Source organism: Paramormyrops kingsleyae, chromosome 15, assembly GCF_048594095.1.
Source record: "Paramormyrops kingsleyae isolate MSU_618 chromosome 15, PKINGS_0.4, whole genome shotgun sequence".
NCBI classification, from domain to species: domain Eukaryota; kingdom Metazoa; phylum Chordata; class Actinopteri; order Osteoglossiformes; family Mormyridae; genus Paramormyrops; species Paramormyrops kingsleyae.
This window is the reverse complement of record NC_132811.1, coordinates 7,730,487-7,747,473: the sequence shown is the minus strand read 5'-3', so window position 1 is coordinate 7,747,473 and position 16,987 is coordinate 7,730,487. Positions and strand designations below refer to the sequence as shown.

General features: G+C 38.3%; 2 protein-coding genes and 1 long non-coding RNA gene across 6 annotated transcripts in view; 2 read left to right on the top strand and 1 right to left on the bottom strand.

The window, feature by feature from the left end:
* Positions 1-3,787, top strand: part of LOC111860453 (phosphatidylinositol 4,5-bisphosphate 3-kinase catalytic subunit alpha isoform) — a 15,663-nt gene extending 11,876 nt beyond the window's left edge. For all 4 annotated transcript variants that reach the window (XM_072700048.1, XM_023844194.2, XM_023844193.2 and 1 more), the window contains 3 exons: positions 15-132; positions 225-376; positions 621-3,787. In XM_072700048.1, coding sequence (XP_072556149.1) covers positions 15-132; positions 225-376; positions 621-891 — 541 coding nt within the window. In that variant the 3' untranslated portion in view covers positions 892-3,787. The remainder of the gene's footprint in view (positions 1-14; positions 133-224; positions 377-620) is intronic.
* Positions 1-6,119, bottom strand: part of LOC111860456 (uncharacterized) — a 7,355-nt gene extending 1,236 nt beyond the window's left edge. Inside the window, exons 1-2 of the long non-coding RNA XR_011982808.1 lie at positions 5,982-6,119; positions 649-1,289 (exon numbers count right to left, since the gene is read on the bottom strand). This is a non-coding gene — a long non-coding RNA (uncharacterized lncRNA). The remainder of the gene's footprint in view (positions 1-648; positions 1,290-5,981) is intronic.
* On the top strand, positions 5,997-16,987 carry LOC111860454 (major facilitator superfamily domain-containing protein 8-like). The gene is made up of 13 exons (XM_023844196.2): positions 5,997-6,095; positions 6,456-6,578; positions 11,723-11,908; positions 12,581-12,643; positions 12,756-12,875; positions 12,978-13,057; positions 13,531-13,825; positions 13,931-14,004; positions 14,126-14,339; positions 14,519-14,641; positions 15,876-16,006; positions 16,200-16,313; positions 16,414-16,987. Exons 2-12 carry the CDS (start codon positions 6,503-6,505, stop codon positions 16,278-16,280), a joined length of 1,443 nt encoding a protein of 480 aa, XP_023699964.1. The 5' UTR covers positions 5,997-6,095; positions 6,456-6,502; the 3' UTR covers positions 16,281-16,313; positions 16,414-16,987.

Genomic DNA, 16,987 nt, shown 5'->3' with positions numbered 1-16,987 from the left:
TTTTTATGTGGTAGGTATGATCTGGCCATTGATTTGTTTACAAGGTCCTGCGCTGGTTATTGTGTAGCTACCTTTATCCTCGGGATTGGGGACAGACACAACAGTAATATCATGGTAAAAGATGATGGACAGGTAAGATATCTCTTAGATCTTGTGGTGCTTTGAGGAGGAGTCATGATATGGAAATTGAACAATGTAATTCTCTCTATTGTCTTTTCGAATAGCTTTTTCATATCGATTTTGGACATTTCCTGGATCATAAGAAGAAGAAGTTTGGCTATAAACGAGAACGAGTGCCATTTGTTTTAACCCAAGACTTTTTAATAGTGATCAGCAAAGGAACACAAGAGTGCACTAAGACCAGAGAATTTGAGAGGTATGTCACATCTTTCCAATCCACATTATCAATTTGCCTTTTGTCATGAATGCTTTGTGAGTTGACATGAGCATTTTGAATCTCTCCTGAATTAGTTGTTCTTGACAAATGGCATTGAAAGTAGCTGGAGCAAAATAACCCTCAGTAGTCTGTTCTAGTCACATTTTCCTACAAAATGCTACATTTCCTGGGTGTACTCAGTTTTTGAGGAGTCGGGTTGTCTCTTAAACTGTGTTCACTGCAGGTTTCAAGAGATGTGCTACAAGGCTTACCTTGCCATCCGACAGCATGCAAACCTCTTCATCAACCTCTTCTCCATGATGCTGGGCTCGGGCATGCCTGAGCTACAGTCCTTTGATGACATTGCTTACATCCGGAAGACCTTGGCTCTGGACAAAACGGAACAGGAGGCTCTAGACTACTTCATGAAGCAGATGAACGATGCACATCATGGTGGATGGACAACAAAGATGGACTGGATCTTCCACACGATTCGACAGCATGCTTTGAACTGAGATAGACATGGGCATTGGAGCAACTGGATATCAGATTCCAGTCAGCCGCAAATGGTGCATTCAGACCTAGGAAACATCAGGTGACGACCCCACTTTATTGATGAAACACTATAAACAGTCTTTTTTAAAAACCTACAGCATCCAAAAAGCCTGTTGTCTTGTAGGGGGTGGGGGCTTCTGCATCCATGGCAAATGGTTATTGGGTTTGCCTGTGGTTTTGTTAAAGAGGGACTTTCCTCCCCCCCGCCCCCGCTTACTTGCTGCTTCAACCTGGGGAACGCCCAGGAGTATATTGTCATGCCCTTTATTAAAATAAAATTAAAAATAAACAAAACAGTAACGTACCTCTAATTTTCAGAAGGTCTGGGGATATGGATGTCTTCCTCTAAGTTTTATGCCTTTAAATATGCACAGAAAATAGAAACTGTTAAGCGAAACAGGGTAGAACTTTGTTTTTGGTTCATGTGTTGTTTGAACAGAAAGTGAAGTCACTAAACATGAGGTCCCTATGCTCCGTACAAGGTGACAATAGTGACACCTTGAGGGAGCTATTGGCATTGCACACGTCGATCCTGAGAGCATTAAAGACTTAACATGATTTTCTTTTGAGCCTAGATTATTACGTTTTAGTGAAGATGATGAATACTGGAAGTGCTATTAAAACATTTTGCTCTTTAGAAAGCCTTAACTGATTTGCAGTGAGAGTGTCTCAGTCCATTTGGTGTCTCTGTGCTTCACACCAGTGCAGTGATTTTAGACCTTACAGTTAAGCTTTGTGTCCATTACGTAATGTCAAGGGTCTGCTGTGATGAATGTTGAAAATTGCAGTAACATGACTTGCCCATTTCCTGATGAAGCAGTTTTCTGAATTTATGTTTTGTTATTTTATTATTTTATTTTGCTAATGTGCATGTACAGAGACATAAATTTGCAAAAAAAAAAAAAAACCTGGATTTTTGGGTTACATTTTGTCAGGGAATTCTGAATTTTAAACCGTGGGTACTGATTTTTTCAGTATTATCAGTTTCCTTTACAAATACAGCATTTACTGCCTCACACTTTAAATCTATCATTTTGTTTAATAGCTCTACAGGTACATTGAAGATTATTCATGTAGAAAGAGCAGTTTCATTTCTTGACAGGAAGATGCAGGAATGTGTTCTGAGGGTCTCCACATTCTGCTGCTGCCTGAATACTTATTTATTGCCCTTCTACATAGCTCTCCCCATCCACTGAAATACATTTAAAGGGATATGGAATTGCTATTATTTTGTTACTGAAAACTATTTAGATATCTCCTGATATAAGAATGTATTTCATGTCATATTTCTTTACTTAGTTTCTTTCAAATTTATATAGGTTCAATAAAATATAATTTTATATATGAGGATTAACTGTTAAAGGGGCAGTAGGTGAACACTTGGAGGTTACTTGGCGTGTTGTTGAATTTCTCATGGGGCTGAAAAACGCAGCCAGATTAGCTTCTGAAAATTCTTTTCACCCAGAATGTCAGGATATTGAGAATAGTGCACTAACATTGGGGGAGAAATTATTTTATTAGTGCCACTTTACAATAAGGCTTCCATTATAAAGGGTTTATGAATGGTTTATAATCTGGTTATTAATTAGGTTATAACACTTTGTAAATTATTAAGACAGTTTTAAACAAGTTATAACAGTTTTCTTTTTATTAATGAGTTACTACCATTTACAAGTGGCAAAAGGGAGTCTTATTGTAAAGTGATACCTTTTAATTTTTTATCCTGATTTGCCCCTTACACCTTATTCTCAAACATTACCTGCTCTACATTAACTACTAGAACATACAATGAGAAGAGGAAGAATGTAACTGTGTTACCATATTACATGTTCAGTGAGGTTATACATTTCCAAATAGACATGGTACATATACTCGGTCCACCAACACCATTAGTGTTTGCAGTTATGCACTTTGTATTTTTTTTAATATTATTTTCTAAAGACCCTGCAGTTCTCCACACGCATGTTTAAACAATGTCATTCATTTGCTACATACTATCTTAAATGGGTCAATCTTTTTGAAGCTTATAATGGTGAGTGGCATTATGATGGCTTTTATTGCATGGTTTGCAAGTGATGTGTATTGTTTTATTTTCTGTACAGGTTACAGACAATGGTGGGCTGGGCCCATCTGAAAAACCTCTAAATGCTATTTTCACCTGATTTTTTTATATACATATATTAACTTCCATGATGCAGCTTTACTTGAACTTGTTTTTATGACCCACCTTTTTGCTGTAATAGAGGACATGTCATTGTATAGCCTAGCATTGAACATTGGTTAATCTAGGCAATTACATACCGATTGTGAATGTTTCAAACCTCTCAATGCAGTTAGGGACACTAAAAATTTACTTTTTTTTGGAACTTAGGCCAAACTTTAAAGTAAAGGGAGGTAGCGGATCAACATTTCAGAACAGCTAGGAGATATATTGAAAGACTCAAGTATATATACAGTTTTACATTATAGGTAACATACATTATTGTTTTGACAAACTAAGGCCCAGTATACATTTTCATGGCGGTTTTAAAACATTATCGTTACTACTTCAACTATTAATACTACTATGCTACTCCTACTATTGAATATGTCATGGGCCAAATGTAGGTGGCACAGAACCTTCATGCATGCAAGTCAGTTGCTGCTTTTTATTTTTTATCCTGCTAAAGCTTTATAGGATGTTTGGCCTAAGACTGCACTCTGTAGTAAACCATTTATTCAATTTTAACTGCTACCAAATAAAAGCCTGTCTTTTCAGTTACAAACTGTCTGTTCCATTGTGTATTTAAAGTTGCTTTGTATTGAGTCTCTGATGAGTGTTGTGTAATTATGTACAAATAAAATTATTTCAGATAACTTATGTTTCATTGACGTTAAACGTATATAATTTCATCCTCATTCTGTTTTTTTTAATATTTTATTTTTAAGAAAGGCAGTGAGTATTTTGATGGATAATGTCAGTTTAAAGTTCAGGAGTGATGTCACTGTATAATTGTGAAAGGTACTTAAACTGAAGTGCTGCTATAAAATACCAACTAAAATAACTTTTTGGATATGCCTTTCACAACTGAAACCCAGAAACTCTCTTGCTTTAGCTAGTACAACTATGACCTTGATAGTGAAGACTAATCTCTAAGTAAAGTTGTCTTAGTTAATCCTTCACTGTGTCATACTTTACATCCATCTTAAAAATTGTGCCATGATACTTTGCCAGTGCTTCTGCCACGTGTCTTCAAGCTATGTTCATTTTCTCTATGGTGTCTAGTCCAATTTCTATAAACATTGTCATTTGATGCTACCAGCATAGGCTAATAATGATATAATTTGGCATGATAAAACCTTCCAATGTTAATGTATAGTAATAAAGAGGGTGAACACACACACACACACACACACACACACACAGATCGGCCATTACATTAATACTACTGACAGGTGAAGTGAATAATGATGATTATCTTATTACAGTGGCACCTGTCAAGGCAAGTGAACAGTCAGTTCTTGAAGTTCATATGTTAAAAGCAGGAAAAATGGGCAAGTGTAAGGATCTGAGTGACTTTGACAAAGGCCAAGGTGTGATGGCTAGACGACTGGGTCAGAGCATCTCCAAAACGGCGAGTCTTGTGGGGTGTTACTGCTACTGTATGCTACCAAAAGTAGTCCAAGAAAGACCAAATGCTGAACACTTTGACTCAATAACTATAGAGTTCCAAACATCCTCTAGAATTAACTCCCACACAAAAACTGTGCCAGGAGCTTCATGGAAATGGCTTCCATGGCCAAACAGCCGCATGCAAACCTCACATCACCAAGCATAACGCTGAGTGTCAGATGGAGTGGTGTAATGCACACTGCCACTGGACTCTGAAGCAGTGGAAATATGAAGTGACAAATCATGGGTCTCTGGCAGTCTGATGGATCAGTCTGGGTTTGGCAGATGCCAGGAGAACGTTACCTGCCTGACTGCATTTTGCCAATTATAATGTCTGGTGGAGGAGTGATAATGGTGTGGGGCTGTTTTTCAGTGGTTGGGCTAAGCCCCTTAGTTCCATTGAAGGGAACTCTTGAACTTCAGCATACCAAGACATTTTGATACAGTACTTCTATGCTTCCAAATGAAGACATCACATTCTCACGTACAGCCACAATATCAGGTAACTGTCAGCTAAGACAATGCAAAAAAGTAATTATGCATAGTTAATAAGACAAAATTAAGACAATATACTATAACATATAACAAAATATCTTTAAACCAAGAAACAGTGCAGTTTGGTGTTTCAACAGCTCACATATGCTGAAAGCAACTCTACTGTTGAATGGGATGAATTCATTGCTGAAAATCAGTCCCAATATTCAATGTCTAGGATACATCCGACAGTAATCATGACGAACGAAACCAATCCCATGATTCGTTGCGCCCCAAGTTCGTTCTTGGAAGACAAGTTAGCAACACCGGTATTAAAAAATTCACAAGTATTATCTTTGCGTTGTTGGTACTGAGAAAAAAAAACTTGGGTTTTTCCAAGAACGCAACGATGGCGGGACAAGTACAGTTAATTACGCATATTGAGAAATACCATAGTCATCCAACAGGAATCACGGGACTGATGCGAAGCCTGATTGGAAGAAAGGAAATCCAATTTTAAAGCCTTCGTGCCTTGCTGGAAAAAAATGTGTCCATCTTAGCGTTTGTCCTTGTTTCTCGACCATAATGAAACAAATAGTTTCACTTATTTAGACGGAATCTCTGTCCGATTTTATTACTCAGGGACTGCATGCAAACACGTGTTATTTATCAAGAACTGTAAGTTCACTGTTGTGTCGAAACAAGGGGGAAATAGTTTCAGCATTATCTTTTATGTGCATTAACAGCTTGAGAAAGCATTACACTACACACAAACACAGTGCATGTTTGCATACATGACGAATAACACTAGAACTTGGGGAGAAAAACACGCGACGTTATACAGCTATGCATCTATTTATTTCTAAAAACTATATTTGCAACCTGCTTACTAAAAGGTTGTAAATGCAAAGGTTGTAAATTTACCTTTATTTTCCACAGCCAAGGTAAAAGCCGCTTGTAAGTGCGGCGACCGGAAGTTGCTTCAGTCGACTTGGGAGATCGAAAGACGGCTGGATACCGGCGCCGGTCCCGATCCCGGTAATGACGGAGGCGCGCTTGTTTACCTGCAAATTCCCACTTGGGTGGATCCTTATTTCTGTAGTTGTTGTAGTTGACGGGTCATATAAGCAGTTACGCTGACAGAAAGAGACGTTCCGTCTGTGATTTTTTAAAATTAGCTGCAAGTTAGACACATATATGTATGTAGGCTATGTATGTATGTATGTGCCGCGTATCACATATACCAATTAGCATCGGGGTTTTATTATACGATACTATTTGCTAGCTACTAATACCCTGTATTTATTGCGAGATTTTGTAATTGGATGCACAGCCTCCTTAATCTGGGCGACCACACGGGTATCGCCATAATCCGCATTTGCCTTTATACATATACAGATTTCATCTGAAGGGTAAATGCGATGCTTTAACCCATTTGGCGAATAATGGATTATCGGCGGAAGAAGAAGCTAACGTTTTTTACTATTGGGTTAATCTTTCTTCTTAGTGGAATTGAATATGGTAAGATTGTTATTATTTATTATTATTATTGTTGTTGTTGTTGTTGTTTCCATTTAACTAACTGAAATCAAACAATGCTGCATACAGCATTTTCGGTCCTCCTGTTAGTAACTCTTGATCCTAATCACTGAGATAATACGTGATATAAACGGGGGTTTAAATGTAACCTAATATCACTTTTAAAATTAACCATAACCGTACGTCAACTTAATGCGTATTAGTAAAGTGTAGGCTGACACGCACGATACAATATAAATCAGTATAATACCCTAATTATTATAGGATTTATTTAACTATACAAATAAGTTATTTTGTTTGACCTTTTGTGAGGGAATATGGGACTGTAATACGTACAATGACATGTTTGCCTGGTATAAGGTTGGGGATCATATGTTCTTATTATCATGGTTTAATAATGACTTCTCAGGATAGTAAACTATAGTTAAAGGACTAATATTACAGCAGTGTCTTGGCTGACTAACCTTAAATTTAATCTGCGAATAATGTATTTGCGAATTATTTGTGGAAATAAAATATTGGCTGCTAACTACAAATATGGCAAAATCTTAACATGTTGTCTGGCGAGGGGAAAAACGACGAAGTTGCCAAATTATTAGCTAGGGCAAGTTGGGTATAAAACATCTAGATTTCTCATTATTTGTACAAAGTCTGAAAATCAGCAATAAATAACCACACTCGTGCACTAATTCGAGAAACATTGTTAACAGTATTGTTCGACTATTCTCACAGTATTCGCTGTAATTTTAACTATCGTACATACAGTGTGAGCGCTCATAGTTGTTAGGTGTTTTGATTTGATATGTTGCAGGCAGTACTTTTTGACCTTTCCCAATATTTCAGATGATTTGTTTGTATACATACATATTTGTTATAGTGTTGTTACTAACTTTGCCTTGATAACTTTTGGCTTTCAACTTTTCTCCTGCTTGTTTTCTCTAGTTCCAGGATGACAAATGTCACCTTCCTTACCATCTTCCCTCTGTCATAATCTATTTGCAGTCTGCACACTTGCAGCTTGGTTTCATGGTGTACCAGGAATGAATTGTTTTTAGTTTCTCGTAAGAGTGTCAGTAAGTCTATTGTTTTTCCTCTGGCCATTGGTTGCAACAAAATGAATGTCTTCCTGTCTACAACAAAAGGTAAATGTATATAAATAAATTTGTTATAACCTGGGCCCCTCATTGTATCCCCAGCATTGTTATATACTTCAGTGGATGGGAATGAAGCACATTCTGAGATGCTTTAGATAAGGGTTAACTGAATTAACTATAGATCAGCAGTAAACAACTTTGTTTTGTAAGATTTGCCTCAGTGTATAATTCATTTAGCTAGTTTGATCGCAGTAAAATACCTAAACATTGTTCAAACTTCTAATCACTTTTCCAGTACTGAGTCATGGGGGGGGGGGGGTTGAGTCTAAGCCAGGCAGTACAGGCCACATGTCAGTGGAAATCCAATTGTGGATCAAATTTAAAATCTCAAATGGCTGTATTATAGGAGGTATTTCTTGCAAAAAAAAAAAAAAAAAAGGAGATGAAAATGCTAAAATGATAATACAGCCTCCACCGCGGGTCCGTGGGCGGATATATACATCACTGCTGCGCTTTCTAAGTGCGTTTGCTTGCGTTGTCGTTGTTCCTTCTGCATTGTCGCCCGAAGTAATGCTATAGTCACACGTGGCTCAAGTTAGCTACTTATTTGCAGCTTCTTATTCGTGGTGTCTCATTTCGCGGTTTAAGTTAGCTTCTTATTCCCGGCTTCCCTAGAGGGGAGTGTTTGCGGCGGCACGTATTGCGTAGTTTATAGTTAGGAGATTTTGAAAATAAGAAATAACGTGTGAATAAAACGTTAAACGCATATTTATTTCATATGTGAATTTCACAAAACACCCTGCTTTGAAAATAGTGGAATTACCCCGGCATAATGTGATTTTTATTTCGTATCAGTAAACTGGTCGCATGACACGTCGAGCAACTGATTTCGAAAAGAAGTCGCATCTTCAGATAGATCATGACCAGGCAGATATGAAATGCGCAGTACACAGCAGGCACGCCACTGGAAGGACACATGAAATTAGCCTGGGCCAGATTGGTTTTATGCCTGAAAAACGCTGGAAACATGGCAGTCTGGACTAGGCTAATTCCAGTGTTTTCTTACAGTGGCGCACCTGCTTCAACATGCAAGTCAAGTTAGAGAATGAAATGGCAAACAAGAAAATTATTTCATCATCTTCTAGTTTTTCACAAATGATTGGAAAATTAAAGTGCAAACGGTGTTAATTTTAATTCTTTTTTACACGAGCATTTCGCAGTCTTTGAAAACTAAATGCAAAATGGAGATTGTATTTCCATTTTATCATTAACACATTTGATTAGGTTCAGAAATAAATGTGTAATAAAATCTAAAGTGTTTGTGCTACATATATACATTCAGTTTTGATATAATTTATTTACTTAGCAATTCAGAAAAAATGTGCAAATAATTTTTTAAGGAGCAGAATTCCTTCCACAAACACTTGTGTTTTATGTTTCTGCGGGGTGTCCTATTACTTAGAAAACATACTGAAGCTTAAGCTAATTTTCAGTAATGACATCATGCTTTCAATAATTACTCTGGTTGGTCATGGCACAGAAGAAGAAATACTCTGGTTGGTCAAGGCACAGAAGAACAATTATTCTGGTTTGTCATGGCACAGAAGAAGAATTATTCTGGTTGGTCATGGCACAGAAGTAGAATTATTCTGGTTGGTCATGGCACAGAAGAAGAAATACTCTGGTTGGTCATGGCACAGAAGAAGAATTATTCTGGTTGGTCAAGGCACAGAAGAAGAATTACTCTGGTCATGCATTGTGTTGATGGGCCTCTAGCTTCTAGGCAGTGGTTTGCTGAGCCAAAGATCTCTGCCCAGTGAGGACTCCGTACCCTGCCCTGCCCTGCTAGCATATTCATCTTCTCCAGGCGTGATAGGGACCCGTGACCCTGGATACTGCAGCTTGTATTCCTTGGGTTAATGTTATGTCACTTAAAAAGCAGGCAAATGGGGAATGTTGCTGTTCTTTTGTTTTGTCAACAAACTGCGCAAATAGGATTTAAAAACCTGAATTATTCATGAATTGCACTAATAACGGCTGCTGTTGAATAACAGATGGATTTATGCATTTATGCTTATGAAAGCTATCACATAACTGTAATATTAATAATAATATCAATTCGAACAACGATGAATTAATAATATTAATTCAAATCCTTCCTAGTTGAAGAACAACAAAAATGTATTTGTTCTCAGTGGAAATTTCAGGGTTTTCTTAACCTTTTTGTAGCACTAATTAAATCTACTTTATCAGCAATCAGCAATATTTGCAATGGATGCAGTGTTTATCCTTTTTTATTGAAACAATTTGTATAAATGTATATATTACTTTTAATCAAAATGTTAAATTTTTGTGTCTATTTACTTGATGGTCTTTATTTGTCTTTACTGTAATACATATCACTGATGCCTTTCTGTGGCATCATTATTTGTAAAACCATTAAAAGTACAATGCCTGTCTCTCTGAAAACTTCACATCACATGATCTGGCCAAATATCAGTATATGAGTAGGCATTGAGAAGTGTTGCATTTTTACATTGTGAATTGAAAGAATATATAATATCAAACTATAATGATCTTATTTTTCTTCCTTGAGGGGTTTACCTGTTAAGAAGACCTATTTATGTCTTTTTTTATATAAATCAATTTCAATTATTTTTATTACTTTGTTCACTGTGGAAGAAACAATGTTTTAAAAGAAACTAATTTTCCCATATTTTCTAATAGTTTACCTGTCTGATATTACTTATTTATACTATATTGCAAAAAGTATTGAGACACCTGCCCTTACACACACATTAACGTTAATGACATCCCATTCTTAAAACATAGGATTTAATATGGAGTTGGGCCACCCTTTGCAGCTATAACTCTTCTGGGAATTTTTGACCATTCTTCCAGGAAAGCATTCGTGAGGTCAGGCACTGATGTTAGACGAGGAAACCTGGCTCACAGTCTCCACTCTAATTCTTTCTGTCGGGTTGAGGTCATGGTTCTGTGCAGGCCAGTCAAGTTCCTCCACACCAGACTCACTCATCCATGTCCTTATGGACCTTGCTTTGTGCACTGGTGCTCAGTCATGCTGGAACAGGAAGGGACCGTCCCCAAACTGTTCCCACAAAGCTGGGAGCATGAAATTGTCCAAAATGGTCTGTAGCTATTTACTCTGCAGACAGTTGGTGACTTCTGCACACTGTGCACCTCAGCATGCATCCCCGCTCTGTGATGTTACGTGGCCTACCACTTCGTGGCTGAGTGGCTGTTGTTCCCAATTGCTTCCACTCGGTTTAAAATACCACTAACAGTTGAGCATGGAATATTTAGTAGCGAGGAAATTTCACGAATGGACTAATTGCACAGGTGGCATCCCATCACGGTACCACGCTTGAATTCACTGAGCTCCTGAGAGTGACCCATTCTTTCACAAATGTTTGTAAAATCAGTCTGCATGCCTAAGTGCTTGATTTTATACACCTGTGGCTATGAAAGTGATTGGAACACCTGAATTCAATGATTTGGAGGCTTGTCCCAATACTTTTGGCAATGTAGTGTGTTTAGTTTGTTTATGTCATAACTTTTCAACAGTGTATTAGTGAAATAGATTACTTATTCACATTAAAATCTATCTACTGTTTAATTTTCATAGTTGTGTAATGATGTGAAAATTGAATCTTTGAAACCCATGTTCAGTATGATTGTTGTATACTGTCAATTAGTGACTCATTCAGCCCATTTTTCATTTGGCAGAATTGTCACTTAGTCTCAGGTTATATTAGACAATTACCTTTTTTGAACAAGGTAGATTTTTCATGGTTTAAAAGCTTCTTTTTTTCCATCACTGTCTTAGCACTGTGAATTTAAGTATGTTTTAAAAAGCCGTCATGCTCCTGTTTGTCCCAGCAGTGTGTCGAACAGCTAGTCTTACTTTGGATAACAGTCAATACTTATTTTTTGAGTTTTATAGCAAGTTCTTTGCTTGATAAGCTAACTGAAAACTAATATCTGTATGACACTGTGGTTTCCCTTTTATAGCTGTAATTTTGCCAACGATATGGAGGTATCTTCAAATCCTTGGAGCTCCACCGTATTTCCTGGGACTGAGCCTGTCTGCGTTCAGTTTGAGCGGGCTGCTCGCGGGTCCCTTTTTTGGCCAGTTGTCAGACAGGACTCGCACTACCAAGAACATCATTCTGTTTGCAAATCTCTTCGAGGTTGTGGGTAAGCATTAGTGTGGATGATTGTAGCCTTTATGTAAGTAGGCTAAATCATTTTGCCTCTCTTACACTTAATTGAAACAACAACATCTCACCAAATTATGACTCAGAAACACTTCTTCGTTCTGAGTAGGTGAATCAGAGAACTGGTTTCTTTTGTAGAACATCACAGGAGAAATATACAGCTCATAGCCCAGTGAGGCATTTACAAGACACCGCTCTGAATGTGGCAGTAACTCTTAGTCTATTTTTTAGGTGGGCTGAATGTAAACTTTATAAATTTTTTTTTTGGGGGGGGGGGGTTTAATGTAGACTATCCTTTTTATATTTGGGAGGGGCGAATATAGACTGTGTAATTTTTATTTTTTGGGGGGCCGATGTAGTTTGTGCATCATTTAAAAAAATTTTTGGGGGGGACAAATGTAAACTATGTATCGTGTTTTTTTTTTTCCTTTTCTGGGGGTGGGGGGGGTGAAGCCAAAATAAATATGGGGGGTGAATTAAATGTCAAATTAAACACTGGAGGTACACGTACTAGCCGGTCTCCCCCCCCCCCCCCCACCTGGTTCCTATGCCCCTGGCTGGCATCCCCTTCTGGGTGTTCTGTGCTGTCTGGGATGGTCACCAGCCCAGTCCCCCTGTAAATTGTACCTGTTTCTACTTCCTTCATTCCCAGGTAACTTCATGTATTTCATGAATTTCGATAAGTGGCTCCTGCTGTCCAGTCGACTCGTGGCAGGTCAGTGTATCGTCAGCTGCCACATTTGTATACTGGCCAGAGTCCGAGCCAAAGTGGTTCTTAAATGCAGATGGACAGAAAGGAGGCTGACCGTGTGTGTGCTCATTTCCAGGTATCGGGACCGGTGCTGGCGCCTCCATTTTTGGATACCTGACCCGTAGTACGGCCCCTGAAGATCGTAGCACAGTGTTTGCAGCAGTCATGGCCTGCCGGCAAGCTGGCCTCCTTATTGGTCAGTGGCATTTCCAGCATCTTCATGCTTCCTGTCACAATGTGGCCTTGTATTTTGCTAGTGTCTACAGCATGCCTTTATCCATTCCTCTTTCCAAAACAGGTCCGGCTTGCAACATATTTTTGAGGTTGTGTAACTTCCAGCTTGGACCCTTTGTTGTAAATAAGTTCACTGCACCAGGGGTATGTAACCATACCGGTACTTATATTGACGTGTTTTTTTTTTTTGTCTGCATGTGGAGTAGCATGCTAGCCTAGCAGCTTAGTTCTGCAGCCGTTTTAGTTTATTAATTTGTTTTATTCTTGCTGAGGCTATGTCACATGCTGCCCCTTAAAACACGGCCGGTTATCTGCTGAACTGACCCACAATTTACATTTTTCATGTTCATGTTAACTATTCTCACTAAAAATTAGACAAGAACTAATAGTGGGGTACTCATCTTAATTCTGCAGAATTAAAAGCATTTGGTCAAATTAGATGAAAGAAAGCCTTACATTATACTTACTTCTCCATCCAGTTCTTTTTATAGCACGCGGTTGGTATTTAGTGAAGGAATGTATCCTCCTCAGTTTCTCTAAGCTTATCTTTGGCCAGTGATTTGGTTGTACAGATCCCAGTCCCAGCATTTTGGTGTGATTGCTGTCTTCTCTTCTAGCTCTTCATGTGCCTGCTGTGGATCCTTCTTCAGCTGGTAGTGCTGTTAATGTACTGGGACCTGCCACCTGAGAATTCTGGGTCCTGTATCACCAGGGATGTGGACGATGTGGAAGAGGACAGAGAAAAGGAGCCCCTGGTGGGCGCTGAAGAGCCATCTGAATCTTACGGCACTGTTTCCCCGGGCCCATCAGAACCTGTTCCCAATGGTAGTCTTCCTCACAGTTCCCCACCCTCTTCACATTCGGAGTTGCCTAGTCGGTCTAATCCCTTCAGGAACTTCAGTGCCAGCAGAGGTGAATAATTCTCTCGTTCCATCTGTCTTGCTATCTGCTGTACATCACTCTTTCTGTTATGTATGTTGTGTCCATGCTGCATTGCTCATAGGTCTTTCTCTGCAGAATTCTTAAGGGAGGAAGTAGTGGTTCTGCTCACGGCCCAGTTCATTACACTGTTCAACCAAACCACACTAGAGGTACATCCAGTCAAACATTTCCACGACCATTATCTATACCTCAGAGTTGCTGGGTTTGTTAACAAAGAAAAACTTGGTTCGTATTCTATTCCCTTGTCTGTATTTTTCTCCTGCAATATAGACCATGGTGACTCCTCTGACCCAGAAGTACTTCAACTTTGGCGAGCTGGAGAACAGTGTCATGTACTTTGCATGTGGGGTGGAGGTGATCGCTGGGTTCTTCTTGGTCCGCTGGCTTAGCCCCCGTGTGGGTGACCGCGCGGTCCTGGCCGTGGGGCTGATTGTTGGAAACATCTCCTGTGTGTGGTGCCTTATTTTTTTGACCAACCCCCAGGGTGAGTACCCAGTTAGGGTCAAACACTCTGAACCATTTGCATCGTTGTAAGAAGTCATATGATCTCAAAATACTACAGATTCAAACCCTTAACTCTGCATACTTACTGATACAAAATTATGTGCTTATATGAACTGATATTTACTCACCTGGTTCATCTTGTCCCATTTTTTTTCACAGGTGGGTTCCAGTGGCAGTTGACAGAGTTCATAATCGGAGTGTTCCTGCAGGTTCTAGGGTTACCTTTTGTTGCGGTTGCCCAGGTGTCTCTCTTCTCAAAGGTGACTGCAGAGAAGACACAAGGTGAGCGGCAGTGCCCCCTAATGGTCATGTAGGTATGTTCTAAGCAGTGACTTTTCTGTTTGTAAATGGCCCTTGTAGGTCCACGACAGCAAACTCAAAGGTCATGCAGTGTCTTTATGTAAATTAACTAGGGCTGTGAGGCGATTAATCTTTTAAATTGTAATTCATCGCATCAAGAGAGTGATTAATCACATGTTTGGTCTCATTATATTTTGTTGAAAATTAGCTAGACACATCTCAGACCGAGACAAACTCAGAGCAAGCTTAACTACCAACAATAAAAAGTCACAGGTGTGACTAAGAGAACGAATTAACTCAACAAGGTCATAAAAGAAGTTAACAAATAACCAGGAAATCCAAAAGTAGTAATAATCTATAAACTAAACTGCACATAAAGAAGGTGCTTAACTACAAATAAAGCAATGTGTGATCTACCAATGAACGGAACTGACTGTAAGGACCTGAAAAAGAAAACACAGGTTGAATAAGATTATCGGCAGCTTGCCTCTGCCAAACCCCTAACAATAACTGAAACTTGTACATATTATTCACTTCCACTAAAAATACTACTTGAAAGCAAGTGCAAGCTGAGTTTCAGTGCTTTCAAAATGGCATTGTTTAAGTAAGGATGTCAAATTACAGGTAATTCGGGACTTCACAAGCTATTTTGTTCCAAATTATTGCTCATTAATTAAGAACAATGAATTACGTGCAAATTTCTAAAAATATATATGAAAATGATTTTTTTTGGCACAGAAAATTGTCGTACTCATATAAACTGTAAATAGAAACCTGGAGCTCGGAAAGCGAGAACTTCCTATATTTATTTTTCTTCTTAATCGTACATCTTCCCGTATATTCAGCAGGCAGATTGAAAAACTGTTTTCTAAAACACAACACAACATGATGACTATGGTAAATGTTTCTGTTACGACGTCTGCAGTAATCAGATACTTCAGGATATAGAAATTTGTGCCAATGAACACTCTGTTACATGTGCTTTAACAAAATGTAACTGGTTGATTCTACTGTTATTCTAGTTTTGTTGTTCTTTGTGATTGAGAATGAGTAGCCTTCTATAAATGCTTTTTTACAGGTGTTAGATAAATTTAGCTTAAAAATACATTTTTATTCAATGTAAATTGTAATGTACTATACAGTAGCCAAATTATAATAATTTATTGTCCTAACCATATAAGCCACAAAAAGCGTTTATCTGTTTACACCTTTGCAGGATTCAGTCAGGGTATCCGTCGTTCTGTTGGGGGACTGGCCACCATCCTAGGTCCCCTTTGGGCTGGGGGACTTACAGAGAACCTCTATGTCATGCTGGGAGTTATGATGGTCCTACTCATGCTGCTGACAGTAGGTTCCGAGTTGTATTTGTGTGCTGAATAAAGGTGCAGGTCATAATTCTGTGGAAATACAAAATGGATGACATTATGTATCAAAGCATATAATAATAAATGTCAACATTTGTAAATGTATATTCAGCTTGTTTTAATTCTTATTGTACTGCAATAATAGGACGTAAATTATCCCCTGCTTTTCCTTTCAGATCATGATGGTTTTTTCCTACAACCGCTTGGTAGAACCAAGCATTGCACAGAATGCAGACAGGTCAGAGGTTTCTGGGTAGAACTGTTCCCTTCCGTATGGGAAAAGCAAAGAGGTAAGTCATTTTACTATAACTCAATTTGTATTTTACATATTGAATCATATAGTAGCATGTCTGCTCCCTATATTCTGACACTGTCATTCTAACACTGCAGGTGTTTGAGTTGCCCTAAACAACACAAAACTCCCTGAAGAGATTTGGATACGTGGATCTGGATTGGACGAGCAGATGGGATGGATTTAGATGGTACCTTGAAGCAGTTTTGTTAATATAATATTGTGAAAATATGTAATATGTCATTATTGCACAAAAAGAGCCCAAATTCTTAAGTAGCATGTGCCAAACCTTTATTGTAACATTTTCTGAATGAATCAGAACAATAAAATAAGTAACACATCCAGATCCAATAGACTTATCCCATAGATACATAGAAATATGCAAATGCCATGTAATAATTAAAACATAGGTTGCTACAGTAAGTGGGCTAGTGTAAATGCACTACAAATTCAGTACGTTCCTCATGAAGACCTCTTCTTTTACCTTTTCTGGTAAAATGTTTCTAGTTGTTATCAACTGTGCATTATGTTCCATTTCTTTGGTATAAACATGATTTGTCAAAATCAATTTTATAATTTTCTAGCTTACAACACTAACATAAAAATAACATAGTAAAATAAACATATGACTGGTTTTTAATACAAAAAGGTATTAAAATGACCTTATTGGTG

Bases quoted from the DNA above. Each gene is read 5' to 3' on its own strand.
- LOC111860454 (XM_023844196.2), top strand. From the start codon at position 6,503: ATGGATTATCGGCGGAAGAAGAAGCTAACGTTTTTTACTATTGGGTTA. The intron at 11,909-12,580 runs GTAAGCATTAGT...CTTCATTCCCAG, and splicing joins AAATCTCTTCGAGGTTGTGG to GTAACTTCATGTATTTCATG. The intron at 14,340-14,518 runs GTGAGTACCCAG...TTTTTTTCACAG, and splicing joins TTTTTTGACCAACCCCCAGG to GTGGGTTCCAGTGGCAGTTG.